The sequence below is a fragment of the Schistocerca serialis genome, chromosome 5 (genome assembly GCF_023864345.2).
Source record: "Schistocerca serialis cubense isolate TAMUIC-IGC-003099 chromosome 5, iqSchSeri2.2, whole genome shotgun sequence".
NCBI lineage: Eukaryota > Metazoa > Arthropoda > Insecta > Orthoptera > Acrididae > Schistocerca > Schistocerca serialis.
In genome coordinates, this window is record NC_064642.1 from 312783635 (window position 1) to 312802340 (window position 18706).

Sequence of the window (18706 nt, forward strand, 5' to 3'; positions counted from 1 at the left end):
GCTACACACACACACACGCACGCACGCACACATTAAGGCAACTCTTCTGTAATTAATGGCGTATGTCTGGTCCTATCTTCATGTGAGGATAGGTATCTAAACTGCTTCCTTTCATGAGCTGTGAAATTATCATGTCTGCTCCACCAAATGAAGACAGTTTAGAAGAATTTAATTGAATTCTGTTAGAAAGTATTACAGTATGATGTGTTCGACTCAATTTTAGCACGTGAAGTACCACAAGCCTCTGACAGTAGTGATTCTAGCACTTCCAGTTCCCATATGCAGACAGAATAGCTTTATGACTAGGAATTGTTGGATTTGGGCCACTGATCATGGGTGGCAGTGGCAGCAGCCATTGCAAAATGCTCTCCCATTGCCTGGGCACTGTCCTCAGATGTTCTTTGGAGTATCTTTGCCTCAGCATAGCTACTATAGGTGGACAACTGCATGGCCAGAAATTTTCCTGACAGCTTCCTAGACTTGGGTGGAATAAATGGTATGGTTGATTGAGGTTATGAACACATACCATAACTATTCTTTGCTCCCCTATATTATACATCGAGCTTTGCCTGTCTCTGCCTAAAAGGCTGTGATTAATTGACTGGCTGATTAATTGAGAGGGTAGTTGAGACCAAAAAGTGAGGTCATCAGTCCTGCAATTCCAAAGGTAGTCACAGAAGAAAGAAAGTCTGCTAAAAGTGGATGGATTCAGTAAGGGGAGTCAAATTATAAAATAATGAAGTTAAAACACACACACACACACACACACACACACACACACACACACAGTAAAAGGCATAAAAGGTGAGACCAAACTGCTCAAAAAACTGGAAAAAAGAGGGGTGATCTTTCCACGGGGGAGTGGTCATAGGGGTCCCAGACTGAGAAGACATGAAGAGAGGTCCCAACCACAACCACTCTTCCCCTGCCCCATGAGTACAGTAAAACCTTATATCTTGAAATAAAAACCACTTTCACGAAGGAATCTGAGGACCAGTTCACTACTCTGTGAATCGTCTGCTAATATTAAATTTAAGGAACTGGGAATATTATACTTAGCACAAAGCTCCAAAAGAAGGGGACATTCCACCAATATGTGGGATACTGTCAGTCTGGCTCCACAACCACACACTGTGGGGGTGCTTTGTTATGTAGGAGGAAACAATTGGTGAGCCTGGTATGACCAATGTGTAAACAGCATAAAACAGAGGACTCCTGCCGAGAGGAGCACAAGGAAGAGTGCCAGACTGCTGTAGACTTCTTGATTGTGCGAAGTTTATTACCATGAGCAGTAGCGCACTACATATTCCATGTTTGGGCAGAGAGAGATTTGACGTAGGTCTGCAGATCCGCAGCTGGAATCATGAAAAGGAATGTGGGGTAAGTATCTGCTGCTCTAGCCAAATGGTCAGCCAGTTCATTCCCTGGGATGCCCACATGACTTGGGACCCAGAAAAAGACAACTGAGCAGGCAGCACGGCCAAGGGCAGAGAGTAGGTCATGGATAGCAAAGGCCAAAGAGTGACAAGAGTAGCATCAGTTGATAGCCTGCAGGCTGCTCACTGAGTCTGAACAAACTAAAAAACTGTGGAGGGAGGCCAAGAAACAAAATGGAGGGCTCTGTGAATGGCTAGAAACTCTGCTGTGAACACACTACATGATCCTGGCGATAAATGGTGTTTTAGGCCAGTAGGAGATGTCAAAGCTTATCCCACCTCATCGACTGTCTTAGAACCATCAGTGTAGAAGATAGTAGTACGCTGGAACTCTGCAAGGATGGCATGTACAAGATGCCGGAAAACCATAGGGGTGACAGAGGTCTTAGGACCCTGGAATAGATCAGTCCTAATCCAGGTTCCAGGCACCATCCAAGGGGATGTGGGGGGAGGGATTATGGGAGGAAAGACGCAAGGTGCATTCCAGTCAGTGGAGATGAAGATCCCAACAGTGGGAAGCGAGACGCATGCCAACTAGCAATCCCAACCGTGGGCGAGTGTCAGGAGGAAGACATCCCTCATTGGCAAAGATGACTGGGTTCATAGGATGGTCCGGGAATTTGTGAATGGCAACTACATAAGAAACCAGGAGTTGGCTCTGTAGTATTTGTAGAGGGGTCCTCACTTCTGTGAGGAGACTGTCAATGGGACACGTGCGAAAGGCACCAACAGCCGGATGCACCCAACACAGTTGCAAAGTGGGAGGAGTTGCTGAGCCATAAACCTGACTATCATAATTTACTCTGAACAAGACCAGAGCATAGTAAAGATGGAGAAGAATGGTACAGCCTGCATCCCAAGATGTGTAGACCAGGAGGCAGAGAGCATCGAGCTTCCACATGTATGTAGTCTTTCGATGGCGAATACAGGGCACCGATGTCATATTTTTATCACCAATGAGGCCCAAGAAACTCAACTGTGCTACAACATCGAGGAGCTGGTTGCCTAAATAAAGTTCGGGGTCGGGGTGTACTGTGGGTCGGCAATATAAATGCATAACCTGCGTTTTGGAGGGAGAAAACTGGAAGCCTTCGGAGGCAGCCCACGCAGGGGCCCATCAGATGGTGTCTTGGAGCCAACGCTCAACAAATGCTACCAAGTGGGACCTGCACCAGATGCAAAAATTGTCAACGTACAACGCCAGGGTAACCAGAGGCCCAACAGAGGTCACAAGCCCATTGATGGCTATGCGGAAGAGTGAGACACTAAGCACAAGAACCCTGTGAGATACCATTCTCCAGAATCCGAGAGGTGCTGAGTGAAGTGCCAACTCAAACCAGGAAGAGCTGGTGAGATAAAAACTCTCAGATAAAAATTGGAAGGAGACCACAGAAGCCACAATCATGGAGGGTAACTAAAATGTGATGGCGCCAAGCTATATCATACGCCTTATGTAGGTCAAAGAAGGTCGGATGTCTGTTTCCAATGTGAGTAAATGGTCAGTTGGAGATCGTCCCGCCCAGAGGCCACACACTCGTAAGAGGACAAAAGGCCCTGAGATATAGGAGTACCCAACATAATCTGAAGCTAGCCATTCTCTCAAGCAGTTTACAAAATACATTCACCATGCTAATTGGGTGGTAGCTGTCGAGGGATGTTGAGTTCTTCCTGGGCTTAAGGATGGGGATAACTATACTGTCTCACCATTGTGACGGAAATGTACCTGTGAGTCAAATGCTGTTGAAGACCCTGAGGAGATGTTGCCTCTGGGGAATGTCCAAGTGTTGGATCATCTGATTGTGGATGGAATTTAGGCCTGGGGCTGTGTCTCATGAAAAGGTAATTGCCTGCAAGTACTCCCATTCAGTGAAGTGTTCATTATAGAGCTCAGCATGGTGCAGGATAAAACAGGGGAGTCTGTTCAATTCTGCGTTCCTGGTAGAGAAAGGTAGCAAGATAGGAAGAGGACGCCGATGTTGTCACAAAGCATGTTGTGAGGTATTCTGCAAGGACCAATAGATCAGTACACAGAGAACCATGGAGGTTAAGACCCTCGAGAGCTGACTGTCACTGGCGGCCCAGAAGACTAAGGACCTTGGACCAAACCTGTGATGAAGAGGCATATGTTCCCAGGAAGGAAACGTAGCTCTCCCAGCATTCCTTTTTACTCTACTTAGTAAGATAACGAGCCTTAGCATGGAGACACTTAAAAGTGAGAAGGTTGGTCTGGGAAGGGAGTCGTTTAAATCACTGCAGCAACCGTCAGCAGTCCTGGACAGTGACTCCAACATCCTTGGTCCACCATGGTACCAGTCAAAGACAAGGTGGACCTGTGGATAGGGGAACAGCAATGCCAGCAGCATGAAGAATGGTGGCAGACACACCTTGCATGACTGCATCAATGGAATTAGAGAGGGTGGTATCAAAGTGCACAGCAGATGTGTATAAAGGCCAATTGGCCCTGAGGAATGTACATGGCGGCCTGTCAGCCTGGTGGCAGAAGGGAAATGATAGAATCACCAAAATGTGGTCACTGTATCACAAAGGTCATCATGGGATGATCAAAGTAGGGATGCCACGAGAGCCGGGGAGAAGACTGTGAGGTCGATAGTAGTAAAGGTGCCGTGAACGGCACTGAAGTGGGTGGGGGAACCACCATTGAGGAGAGAGAAATCGAGGCCCGTGATAAGTTGATCAATTAGGAGACCCCTATCTGTTGAAGTGACACTCCCCCACAGTGGGTGGTGGGCACTGAAGCCCCAAGGAAGAGTAACAGGGGTAGGACTTGTTGGATTATGGTAGACAGTACAACGTAAGGAAGTGGCCTGCCTGGAGGGAGGTAGACCCTGCAAATGGTGATTGCTGGAGTTTTTTGCACTCAAACCACTATTACTTCCAGGTTGGTATGTAGGGGGATAAAGATACTAATGACATCGGAGCCAAATAAAGTGCAGACCCCGCCAGGTGCTACCCCGGGGCCAGCACAGTTTCGACAGAACACCTGATAACCACGAAGTGTGGGAGAGGGGCCATCACGGAAATGTGTTTCTTGAAGAACAGGACAGAACGCAGAACAGGAGGAGACAAGACATTGTATTTCCAGTAGATGACAATAGTATCCGTTGCAATTAGACTGGATGATAATGTGGCACGAGTCCAGGTTAAACATAAAGAAGCCGAGAGAAGATCATGTCACTCAATCAGTGGTCGTTACCAACAAGGATGGGGTGACATCCATAAACAAGGTGTCAGACTCAGGTTGCGAGGTGGGAGATGGCACCTCCAGGGACACGGGGAGGGGCATTGTCTTGGGACTTACGTTCTTTCTTCTCCTCTTTCTGAGGTGAAGGAGGGCAGGAGGGAGTACAGGCATCTGCAAGATCTGGAACTGAAAAAGAGCAGGCGACCTTGGGGCACACAGATGGTGGGTCTCGTGGCCAAGTGGTGATAGGAGTCTTCTAGCCTGAGACATGCCGGGCAGGGGGGTCCCAGGAGGGAGCCCAATCACTGGCAGATGCCAAAGAAGGAGGGGCACTTCTTCGGTCAGGGAGGGGGAGCAGCTCCTGGATGGGAGGTTGTGGGAACTGCAGGGGGAGGGGGAGGGGAAAGGACAACAGGCTGAGATAAGAAAGAGGTAGGAGAGGAAAGGATGTAACAGAGGCAAAAGTGGAAGATAGTGTCACTGGATGGGGTCTCTCTCACTTCTGGCGAGCCCCAGCTTAAGACAGACCGGGTAATCTGGCAAGCGAGGGGAGTGGTGGTCATGACAAGTGACACACACAGGTGGCGGAACACAAGGGCTTCCCTCATGAAGAGTGGGTGTCCACAGTCACCACACTGAGGGTCCACTGTACATCGGGGAGACATATGCTAAAAACACAAGCATCACATTGTGAGACATACGGCTTCACGTCACGTCTGTAGGACATAACCTTGACCACCTCTGGGAGGGTATCCCCTAAAAAGCCAGAATGAAGGTGCCAGTATCAGTGCGACTGTCTTTGCGACCCTTCTACACACGTCGAACAAAATGAATGCTGCGTTGCTCCAGATTAGCCTAGAGTTCCTCCTCAGTTTGCAGTATGAGGTCTCAATGAAAAATCATTCCCAGGATCATATTCAGAGATTGGTGAGGAGCAATAGAAACTGGGATATTGCCAAGATGATCACAAGCATGAAGAGCTGCAGATTGGGCGACAGAAGAGGCTCTGATCAATAGGGAGCCCGACCACATCTTACTAAGAGACTTCAACTTGTCCTCAATATTCTCCACAAAAACAGTGTCTTTGTGGCAGTGAATATGTCCCCACCAGTCCTAGTACAGATGAGCTAGCGGGGAAAATGTTTCATCCGAAGACAGCAAGCCTGGCGCCCCTCCCATGGGGTAGGCAGGGAAAGGAAGGCTGCTGTGTTATATGAAGCAGAATTCAATGATCTTTCACCATTCGAAGAGACGGCCATTTGAGAACAGCCAAATTTTTGCAGCTTGACATGCTTCATGTGCTAATCATCTGCCCTGAACCACCTTCTCTGACCAGGGGCTCTCCCCATGAGCACCACCCCACCACAAAAAGGGCCGCCTGGCATGGCGGCGACACCCCAAGAAGAGAAGCAACCACTCCTTGGCATACACCGTGAGGGAACAGCTCAGGTATCAGTAATTTGATCCCTGTGTTGTCAGTGGGCTCAGCCAGATGGGAACATAACAGCCCCACCACATGTACTGGAAACGTGCTGGTGACCTAGCAGGTTGGAAGGGGGCTGGAATGCGCTCTGTAAATGCTAGGGAGGGAGTTCTTCCCCAAATGGCTCACACTAAAACAGAAAATTTAGAAGTGAAGGTCAAACCTAATGTGGGGACCTAAATGCCAAAAAAGATAAAAGAACATGCAGAAGGAGCAAAATTGCAAGCAAGATAGGGTACCAACTGGATATGCAGGTCAATATAAATCAGAGCACCGCGAGAGGGAAAGGATGGGGCAAAGGGGAAGGAGTAGGATAGGAAGGAAGGGTAGCGTGAAGGAAGTGCAGCCAGTGAAGGAAGACTTGGTTGGTTGGTTGGATTACAAGAGGGAGAAAGGGACCAAACTACGAGGTCATCAGTCCCTTGTTCCAAATAAAACAATACCACAATGGTGAGAATAAAACAAACGTGACTTACAACTCAAAATGGAATGAAAGGAAAAATCACAAGAACGATGAAGGGCAACAAACATGTAAATAGACAAAAAGGGACAAGAAAACCACACAAATGCAAGCAACGGGATGAAGAGATTAAAACAACAAAGCAGATTACCATGGCTGGCTGACCATGAGAATAAAAAATGAGACGCCAGCCGCTCTGCGACACATTAAAACCTCCACCCCAGAAGCACTAGGGTGGAGGACACAGAGGGACAAAGGACGTGTGCTAAAACTTAGATCAAATGATAAAACGAACAAAAAGTAAAACTAAATTAGTCGATGAGGTGTTGTCAGATAAAATTAGTGGCAACGAGTCCAGTAACCCAAGATTTTGTCACTGGGCAGTCAAAGTGGGACAGTGCACCAGAATATGGGGCACACCAACACTCAGGCGGGTCTTCACGGTGCAGGAGGTAACTGTGGATCACCCAAGCGTGGACAATGCGGAACTGGCAAAGGACAACTGATTCCCTCTGAGAGGCCTGCATGGAAGAATTCCACAGATTTGCAGTCTCCTCAATGACACGCAGTTTGTTGTGTGTACTGTTATTCCATTCCGTCTCCCAAAGCTGGAAAACCCTGCGGTGTAAGACAAAATGCAGATCACCTTCGGAGATGCCTATCTCCAGAAGCAGTTTCTGCTTAGCCTGTTTGGCCAGCCTGTCGGCAAGTTCATTGCCTAGGATGCCGATGTGTCCTGGGGTCCACGAAAACACCACTAAAAGATGGGACTGGTCCACGGCACAGATGGACTCCTGGATGGACGCTACCAAAGGATGGCGAGAGTAGCACTGGTTGATAGCTTGTAGGCTGCTCAAGGAGTCAGTATGCAGAAGAAACGATTCCCTGGGGCATTAACGGATATACTGAAGTGCAGGAGAGATGGCCACCAGCTCTGCAGTGAATACACTGCAGCCATCAGGTTTAGGAATGCTGTCCAAAATGGCCTCCGTGGATGTAGGCGTAGCCAACATGACCATCAGCCATCGAGCCGTTGGTGTAAACCACTTCAGAGCCCTGGAACACGTCAAGAATCGAGAGGAAGTGACAGCGGAGAGCGGCAGGAGTAGCTGAGTCCTTGGAGTCATGTGAAAGGTCCAGACGAATCTGCGGCCTAGGTGTATACCATGGAGGCGTATGCGGATGGACCTGAATGGGAGGTGGTAAATGGAAGGACTCCAGTTCAGACAGAAGGGATCGCTTGTAAACCGCAATCATTAGCCCTGACCTGGGCCGCCAATGCGGGAGATGAAGTGCCGCAGGTCAAGAAAGGAGACGATAATTCGGATGCTCAGGTGAACTATGAATGTGTGCAACATAACTAGCAAGCAGTTGTGCACATCGGATCTGCAATGAAGGGACTCCAGCCTCCACCAGGACACTGGGCACCAGACTCATTCTAAAACCTCCCGTCGCTAGGCGAACGCCACAGTGGTGCACTGGGTAGAGTACATGCAACACTGAGGGTGACACTGAACCATAAATCAGATTCCCACAGTCAAGGCGGGATTGAACAAGGGCTTTGTAGAGCTGCAGCAGCATAGAGCGATCTGCACCCCAGTTGGTGTTGCTCAGGCAGCTGAGGGCATTGAGGTGCTGCCAGCACTTCCGCTTCAGCTGACGAAGGTGAAGTAGCCAAGTCAATCAAGCATCGAAAACCAGTCCTAAGAATCGATATGTCTCCACTACAATGAGTGGATCATCACGAAGGTAAAGTTCTGGTTCTGTATGAACAGTACAACACCGACAGAAGTACGACACACGGCTCGGCGGCCAAAAACTGGAAGCCGTGGGTGAGAGCCCATGACTGCGCCTTGTGCATGGCTCCCTGTAGGCGCCATTCAGCAACACCAGTGCTGGTGGAGCAGTACGAAGTGCAGAAGTCGTCTGCATACAGAGAGAGTGAGATGGACGGCCCTACAGCTGCTGATAGACCGTTAATGGCCACTAAAAATAGTGATACACTCAATACAGAGCCCCGCAGGAACCCATTCTCCTGGATATGGGGGGAACTATGGGAGGCACCAACATGGACACAGAACGTACATGGCAATAGTAAATTCTGGATAAAAGTCGGGAGTGGGCCTCAGAGACCCCATCCATATGCTGTGGCAAGAATATGATGTCGCCAGGTGTTGTCATACACTTTTTGTAAATAAAAAAAAAAAAAAAAAAACAAAAAAAACAAAAAAAAAACAGCAACAAGGTGTTGGTGTCTGGAAAAGGCTGTTTGCATGGCAGACTCGAGGGACACAAGATTATCAGTGGTAGAACGACCCTGGGGGAAGCTGCGCTGACGTGGAGCCAGTAGGCCAAGTGACTACAGCACCCAACCAAACTGCCGACACACCATACATTCCAGCAGCTTACAAACAATGTTGGTGAGGCTGGTAGGCTGATAGCTATCCACATCAAGCGGGTTTCTGTCAGTTTTGAGCACCGGAACGATGGTGCTCTCCTGCCACTGCGATGGAAAGACATCATCGCATCATATGTGATTGAAGATGATGTGGAGATGGCGTTTGTAGTCAGACGAGAGATGTTTAATTATCTGATGGTGGATCCGATCCAGCCCAGGAGCTGTGTCAGGGCAATGTGCAAGTGTGCTGAGGAGCTCCCACTCCGTAAATGGAGCGTTATAGGGTTCACTGTGGTATGTAGTGAACAAGAGGATTTTCCTTTCCATCAGCCGTTTGTGAGTACAAAAGGCTGGGGGGTAGTTCTCCGACGCAGAGGCTCGAGCATAGTGCTCAGCAAACTGCTCGGCAATTGTGTTTGCTTTAGTACATAGCACACTATTAATGTTAACACCAGGGATACCTGTTGGGGACTGGTACCCAAAAAGACGTCTGATCTTCATCCAGACTTGGGAAGGTGATGTGCAGCCCCCAATGCTGCCAACACTCCTGTTTCCAAGGTTTTATAAGCTGACGTACACGGGCACAGAACCGCTTAATGGCTATTAAGTGTTCTAGGGAAAGGTGTCACTTATGTCCCTGTAGAGTTCGCTGATGTTCTGTAATTGCCTCAGCGAATTCCGGTGACCACCCAGGGACTGTCTTTCACCCGGGGCAACCTAAACAGAGAGGGATCGCTTTTTCTACCGCAGAAATGATTGTGGTAGTCAGCTGCTCAACCATCACATCGATGTGACCATGTGAGGCAGAAGCAACGGTGACACCAGAGGTGGAAGTTTCCCAGTCTGCCTTGTTTAAAGCCCATCTGGGCAGGTGTCCATGGGTCTGACACCAGGGCAGTGACAGGAGGATGGGGAAGCAGTCACTACCACACAGGTCGTCATGTGCTCTCCAGTGGACAGATGGGAGAAGGCCTGGGCTGCAAATTGATCAATCAATGGCCGAGTACCTACCATGAGCCACACTAAAATGTGTGGCAGCCCCAGTATTTAAGAGGCAGAGGTTCAACTGAGACAGTAAAGTTTCAACATCTTTGCCTTGGCCAGTAAGCATGGTGACACCCCACAAGGGGTTATGGGTGTTAAAATCTCCCAAAAGTAGGAAAGGTTTAGGGATTTGAACAATCAGTGCAGCTAATACATTCAGGGGTACTGCACCATTTGGAGGAAGACATACATTGCAGATAATTATTTCCTGTGTCGTCCGTATTCTGACAGCCACAGCTTCAAGAGGGGTTTGAAGGGGCACAGGTTCACTACAGACTGAGTTTAGGACATGAACACAAACTCCACCTGACACTCGATTATAGTCGCTATGGTTCCTGTAACATCCCTTATAGCCACGGAGGGCAGGGGTCCGCATTGCCGGGGACCAGGTTTCGTGGAGCGCAACGCAGAAAGCAGGTGTAAAGTTTAAAAGTTGCCGTAGCTCAGTCAGGTGGTGCAATTCCACTGGAGGATGACATCATCGAGAGACCGGGAAGGCAAGGAACATCAATGAGGCGGTTTACGTCTCAGGGTCACCTGCTGCACCGACTTTTGCCTGAGCAGTCTACATCCATTGTGTCTGAGGGTCCGGCGAGATCCAGGTCCTCAGCGGACACCAGAATCTCCACACCATCCTCAGACGCAGAGCTTGTAGGTAGAGGTGGTGTGGGTGTCACCATAAGTTCCTTGTTCTTACGGATTTTCTTTTTCTATTTCTCATGCTATTCCTTGGGTTTTCCTGGCTGGGAAGACTTCACTGACACAGTCTCCAGGACCGAGGAGGAGCATGAAGCCCTATGACCAGCTGCTTTTGGGCTCTTCAGCCGCTGGTGGGTGTCATCTTTCCCAGCAGCAGAAACCTGGGAAGGGAGTGACCCAAGGGACCCCTTGCTCACGAGAGGAGCCAAAGAATCCTTACGCTTCTCTGACTCAGAAGTGGGGACTGAAATCTTCAATGGTTCGGGGGAAGTTTTCCCAAATTAGGTGGTGCTGGGGCAACAGGGAGGAAGTGCCTCCCTACTATAAAGGGGGCAGTGTAGTCTCCCGGTTCTGAGAGGTGACAGGAATCCGAGGAACTGATGGGGCGAGAACTATTCTCAATAGCGACAGCATATTAGGAGGCCATAGCCACTGGATGTAGGAGCTCAAACTTCCTCTTAGCCTCAGTGTACATCAGTCGGTCCAGAGTCTTATATTCCATGATTTTCCTCTCTTTCTGTAAAATCCTGCAGTCTGGCGAGCAAGGTAGATGATGCTCTCTGCAGTTGACACAGATGGGAGGCAGGGTGCATGCAGTATTGGGATGCAATGGACGTCCACAATCTCGACAGGTGGGGTTGTAAGTACAGCGGGAAGACATATGGCCGAACTTCCAGCACTTAAAGCACCACATCGGGGGAGGGATATGTGGCTTGACGTCAGAACGTTAGACCATCACCTTGACCTTCTCGGACAATGTGTCACCCTCAAAGGCCAAGATGAAGGCACCAGTGGTAACCTGGTTATCCCTCGGACCCCGATGGGTGCGCCGGACGAAATGAACACCTCACCGCTCTAAATTGGTGTGCAGCTCATTGTCAGATTGCAAAAGAAGGTACCTGTGGGATATAATAGCCTGGACCATATTTAAGCTCTTATGGTGCACGATGGTAACAGAAACATTTCTCACCTTGCCACAAGCAAGTAATGCCTGTGACTGGTCAGAGGATGCTGTGTGTGTGTGTGTGTGTGTGTGTGTGTGTGTGTGTGTGTGTGTGTGTTTTTTTCCAAAACTGACCCAGAGCAAATTTGGACAAGCCCTCCACCTCCCCAAACTTGACCTCCAAATGCTCCACAAAAAACTGAGGCTTCAAGCCCATGAAAGATTCCCCATCAACTCTCGTACATACGAGGTACCAGGCTGAATAAGCTTCACTGCCATCCTCAGCCTGGCGTTCCTCCCACGGTGTGACCAGGGAGGGGAATGACTTGGCATCATATTTCTTAGCATTAAAGTTAGACTTTGCCCACTTAGAGCCTGCTGGTAGCAGACCACCAGCAAGAGATTACGTACTACGCTTCATGGCGTGTCATCTGCCCTGATCCCATCCATTCCGACCACGGGCTCTCCCCACGGGCACCACCCAGCCACAGCAAAGGCCACCTGGCAGGATGACCATTGCCGGGAGTCTCAATGCCCCAGGATGACTGGCATCTACTCCTTGGCATATGTAGGGAGTTAGTGGTGCAGGCATCAGCAGAGCGATCTCTATGTTGTCAGGGGCTACCACCAACAGGATACATGGTGGCCCCACCGCAACAGACTGGCTACCGTGCTGGATACGAGGTACAAAGAAGTCCATGGTCATCATTGGCACAGAAATTAACACTGCATAGGGCGTGGTGGAAAACGAACCCAGGAAGCTGTCCTCGCCCAAGAGATGGAGAATGGGCGGGACTGCAACGCGACGACGAGGAAAACGGCTAAAGATCTCAATGCACGATGGACACGATGCACCATGTAAGGCGCCCTTCCCCAGTTGGCTCGCTCTTCGGGATAATTTTGAAAAATAGAGGTCAAACCCTACAGGCAGGCAGGAATACCTCGGGCCTATTCTTACCCCCAGACCTGCAGGGGGGAAGAAGAATTGGCTGAAATAGCTCGGGGCCCCGTGTCCGCCACGCACAAACTCACAAAAGAACCATGAGCTCCCATGAAGAGGGCTGCAAGGCTGTGTGATTTAAATAACCACAGTAGTTTGCCTCATCTGGATAGCTGAGTAGCAGCCACCACTCCAACAAGGTATAGATTGCCAATTAAAATAACCTGAATAAATAGACATATCAGTGACATGGTGGGTCATTCTTGTGACGTAGTCCATCCACACCTTGACACTGTCTAGTGTTTTATGACTGCCAGCTTGCTGTGTAGCATCTAGTTTGCTTTGCTAATTACTGATCCTGGTAGCTTCCTTTTGAAGACTGCTCCATCTGGTAGATGGGTGCAGACTGGGAACTGCTCATTACGAAGTAGGTTGTCAACAATTTTCCACTGAGTAGAATAAGCAAGGGCTGGGGAGCAGAACAAAATGATTATGGCCAATGATGGCGGAAGTGCAGTGGTCTCCAGTATGATAACGTATACCTCCTAAGACCTCATGAGTATCTATTAAAACGGTAGTCATGAATCATAGAGCTCCTGAACCCAAAATACATTTGCTGCATTAAAAATGCCAGTATGAGAATTGGTCAAGGGAGTTATAATATAAGGAAAATAATGGGAATTTCAGTTCCTCCATGTTTGTTTTTATATAATTAATGTTCCACTGCAATACTGGCATTATCTTACCGTGAGGTTTATATTAAGTTTGGAAACAGTAAAAGTGTCGTTAATCCATCACATTAAACTAATTTGAATGGTTTGACAGCTTTGGACTCAAAGTCTCTAATTTTTCTGCTTTTCTATTCAGCTTACCATTTGGTGATTAGAGTAGTGAATAATTACCACACAAATGCTAGTAGATTTGTCTGACCCTTCAGCGGTTCGCTGTGCACTATTGATAAGGGACTGTAAGGTGGCTGGAGAATGTCACCTGTTTTGTAGCTACTGCACTTCTATAAGCACGTCTGGGGAACTTTATTTTTCTTTTCCAGTTATTTTCTTAGTCTGTGACAACAATTTCAATTTGGTTGCAACTGCCATTGCAAAGGTAAGCGGTTGTGCCTTATTTGACTTTTTTGTTTCACTGTAAGCTACTCGTTGGGTTATTTAAATTTCCAGAAGCTTTTTGTTCTGTAAGTAACTGTGACAATTTCACCTCTAGACAGCTTAGCTCCCACCATAATTAACATTGTGTGTGTGTGTGTGTGTGTGTGTGTGTGTGTGTGTGTGTGTGTGTGTGTTTTACTTTTAGCAATACAGCTTGAGATTCTATTAAAAAAAATAATTGGTTAAGTGGCAAAGCAAGGCCAATTATAATGGCAGCGAACATGGACTCCTGAACGATAGGAAATACTGTCAGAATTCATTACATAAACAATTCCGTACGTTGTGGGTAAGCAATGTCTCCACTATATCCTTTATTCAACAAGTGCTAACCCTAAAAGGTATGCAGGAGAATCGCTGTGAAGTTTGCAAGGTGGAGGATCAGGGACTGGTGAAAGTTAAGCTGTGAAGGAAGGTCATGAGTTGTCTTTGGATAACTCTTGTCAGTGGAGCACCGGTCAGGTACAGTGTTTTACTATGCCTGGAAGTTTCATCACACAATAATGTAACAAAATACAGAGTCAGCATCAGATACTTGAGACTGCAGTAAGTTCCACTAAATCAGTGCACAGACTGCAATGAATTGTTCATGCTTCTAAGACTGACACCAATTCAAGTGAGGCACTGGTTTTCATTGTAGTTGTGACACTTGATATCCAATAAGGTGCAGAGTCAATATACAGGCTAACAGATCACATGTGAAGTAAATATTTGGCTACACACAGTTTGCGTAAATTCATAGTGGAGGAATAGCAGAAGTGAGACTCAATGCTTCTCAGGGAGAAGTACTTTTCTCATCCCTTTAAATAGGCTATTTGAAGGACATTTTTTTGAACCAGCCCAAAGTCTTGCCCATTGGTTAACATTCCTCCTATCTACCTCCACTACACTGTATTCATTAGAGAGTAAACTGTAACCATTAACTGTTGTGGTGATGCTACACATTCTACTGATTTGACCATTCAGCAGAATTACACTATGGACAGTGATACATGAATGACAAAGTCAGAACATTGACTAGGTCCTATGTGACAGAATGTTTTGTCTGCAATTTCAACAATCTGGCGGAAGGTAAATATGTTTTGCAGGAACTACTAACGTGATGTGTTTCACAAGTACAGAGGATGAGAGTTTGACTATAATCACTGAATTACGAATTTATTCGGAGCCCCACTGATCTGTCTTCTAGTTACTACTGATGGTGATAGTCTACTGATAATTCTCAACAGATCCACAACATGCATCTGGAATATGATATACTGAGAACATGGTTTAACAGGTGTTTGAAACCTATCAGTGCCTTAACCCTGATGCTATTATTTTCTTTGAGTAAGACAAAATAATGCCTTACGGAACATATGTGATAAGTGTAAGCAATTATTACAACACTGGAAGGAATGATCTTAAACTCACTTGACAGCATAAAACAGTCCCTACCAATAACTACCATTCTTTGGTTTATTTTATTTACACTGTTTCCAAAATATTATAACAAAAAGTATCATAAATTTGAAACAACAAAGAAGAAAAGTTTCATTACTTGGAGTAATGAATCAAACTAAAATATGATAAGATGTGAGAACGGAACAGCTTTGATAAGAGAAGAGTTTAGAATTGTGTGACACCAAGGTCATTACATACACTAAGTTCGACCTGGATTAAAAGTCCTTATATTTGCGTGAAGCTCATTGAACAAACAATGAAAAACTACACCCAGGATACCTGTCAGGGATCGAATCACCGAATATAACATCACTGTGCCACTTTACACAGTGAAAACTGCATCGTCTGGCAACATTAGAAGTAATGTTTGTTTACAGGTAATTCAGAAAACTAAACTTCACAAATACAACATCAATGCTTGTGCTTTGATTCATGCTACACGTTCTCTCCCGTATCACACAAATAAAGTTATTAATACACCAAGTAACCCAAATTGTCAAGTCGACGTCCTAAATGCAAAGAATTTGTTTATAATATACAAATAGTCTACGCACAATCGCTTACAACTTTTGGTGTGAATTTGATCAAATGAAAATAAATTGTTTGTACGTGGTTATCTAATGTTACATTCGCAAAATCTATGCTTTCACCAAGCAGTTCACGACAGTAGAAAGTAACACAAAAAATATACTATAAGATTTATAACATTTGATTACAGTCCGATGCTCCCGTTTATACCTTATTCGTGAACCCATCGTGTGTTAGGCTGAGTAAATTCCGCACTCATTCTGCTGGACAAGGTACATTTGTTAATCAACATACTCCCATCACATGCAGAAAACACTCTTCACCCCCATTTTGCTCAAAGATGCCCGACTGAAGACATAACAACTGTCAACAATTTTTGACAGCTACCACGAAACAGTGTAGAATCTCTGTTGAACTTCCAAAGTGTACAACACAATCCAGAGATTTCCCCGCGGTAGAAATGCATCCAAAAATGTCTAGTAGCCAAAACACAAAACATGGCATACTGACTTTTGAAAGTCGAGCCGCTTCCAGGCAGGACGGATATTTAATTATCTGTAGTAGTAAAGTATCAAAAAATACATTTGACATATACGGCGTACAAGGGTAGATAGACCTTAGATTAGATTAGATTAGTACTTGTTCCATAGACCATGAATACGACACTACGTAATGATGCGGAACGTGTCAGGTTAATAAAAGGTGTCTATACAAGATATTACATTACACAAAATATTACATGACACTCAGTAGTTCTAATTTTGGGGTGGGGGGGGGGGGGGGGGAATTTCCCACTTACTATATCCAAAAATTTATTTAATGAGTAGAAGGAGCTGCCATTAAGAAATTCTTTTAATTTCCTTTTAAATGCCATATGGCTATCTGTCAGACTTTTGATGCTATTAGGTAAGTGACCAAAGACTTTTGTGGCAGCATAATTTACCCCCTTCTGAGCCAAAGTTAGATTTAACCTTGAGAGGTGAAGATCATCCTTTCTCCTAGTGTTGTAGCCATGTACACTGCTATTACTTATGAATTCATTCGGAATGTTAATAACAAATTTCATGAGTGAATATATATATTGTGAGGCTGCAGTGAAGATCTCTAGCTCTTTAAATAAATGTCTCCAAGATGTTCTTGGATGAGCTCCAGCAATTATTCTGATTGCACGCTTCTGTGCAATGAACACTCTTTTCTCAATGATGAGTTACCCCAGAATATGATGCCATACGAAATCAGAGAATGGAAATAGGCGTGGTAAGCTAATTGATTCAGATGTATATCGCCAAAGTTTGCAATGACCCTAATAGCATAAGTAGCTGAACTCAAACGTTTCAGCAGATCCTCAGTGTGTTTTTTCCAGTTCAACCCCTCATCAATGCATACACCTAGAAATTTTTAATATTCTACCTTAGCTACTGATTTCTGATCGAAGTCAATATTTATTAATGGTGTCATTCCATTTACTGTGTGGAACTGTATATACTGTGTTTTGTCAAAGTTTAATGAGAGCCCATTTGCAGAGAACCACTTAATGATTTTCTGAAAAACTTCATTTACAATTTCAGCAGTTAATTCTTGTCTGTTGGGTGTGATAGCTATACTTGTATCATCGGCAAAAAGTACCAGCTTTGCATCTTCATGAATATAGAATGGCTAGTCATTAATATATATTAAGAACAGCAGAGGACCCAAGACCGAACCTTGCAGCACCCCATTCTTGATTGTTCCCCAGCTTGAGAAATCACCAGTTTTTTGCATATTATGTGAACTGTTTATTTCAACTTTCTGCACTCTTCCAGTTAGGTATGATTTAAACCATTTGAGCACTGTCCCATTCATACCACAGTACTTGAGCCTATCTAGAAGTATTCCATGATTTACACAATCAAAAGCCCTTGATAGATCACAAAAAATCCCAACCGGTCACTTCCGGTTACTAAGAGCATTTAATGTTTCATTAGTGAAAGTATATATAGCTTTTTTCTGTTGAAAAACCCTTCTGGAAACCAAACTGACATTTTGTTAAAACTTTATTTTTACAAAGGTGTGAAGCTACTCTACAATACATTACTTTTTCAAGAATTTTGGATAAGGCAGTCAGAAGAGAGATTGGGCGATAGTTGTTGACATCAGACGTATCCCCCTTTTTATGAAGTGGTTTAACAATGCTGTATTTCAGTTGATCTGGGAAAATACCCTGCTTCAGAGAGCTATTACATATGTGGCTAAGAATCCCACTTATTTCTTAGGAACAAGCTTTTATTATCCTACTGGAAATGCCATCAATTCCATGTGAGCTTTTATTCTTGAGAGAGTTTATTATCTTCCTAATTTCAGAAGGAGATGTGGGTGGAATTTCAATTGTAGCAAATGGTGTGGGTAAGGCCTCTTCCATTAACTGCCTTGCTTCTTCTAATGAACATTTAGATCCTATTTTCTCTACAACATTTAAAAAATGATTATTCAAAATGTATTCGATTTCTGGCTTGTTGTTTATCAAGTTTCCATTCACTTTGATGGTGATGCCATCATCCTGTACTCTTGGTTGCCCTGTCTCTCTTGTAATAATATTCCAAATTGTTTTGATTTTGTTATCAGAGGTATTAATCTCAGACATGATGCACATGCTTCTGGACTTTTTAATAACCTTTCATAATGTAGCACAGCAGTTTTTGTAATATTTGGCTTTTTCTGGGTCATTACTCTTTCTTGTTGTTGGATACAGTTCCCTTTTGTAGTTACAAGATATTTTTATTCCTTTAGTAAGCCAAGGTTTCTTGCATGGTTTCTTATAATTAGATTTAACTACTTTCTTGGCGAAACAGTTTTCAAATTCTCTTACAAGTGTATAAGGAAATAAGTTATATTTTAAATTAGCATCGGGTTCCTTGTACACCTCATCCCAGTCTAACTGCTGCAGATTTTCTCTGAAATTTCTAATTATTGTGTCATTAATTGAACGCG

General features: G+C 45.4%; 1 protein-coding gene across 2 annotated transcripts in view; it reads right to left on the reverse strand.

Moving 5' to 3' along the window:
- LOC126480811 (DENN domain-containing protein 1A-like) overlaps positions 1-16102 on the reverse strand; it is a 283452-nt gene extending 267350 nt beyond the window's left edge. For both annotated transcript variants that reach the window (XM_050104137.1, XM_050104136.1), the window contains exon 1: positions 15950-16102. In XM_050104137.1, coding sequence (XP_049960094.1) covers positions 15950-15966 — 17 coding nt within the window. In that variant the 5' untranslated portion in view covers positions 15967-16102. The remainder of the gene's footprint in view (positions 1-15949) is intronic.
- Between the last annotated feature and the right edge of the window lie 2604 nt (positions 16103-18706).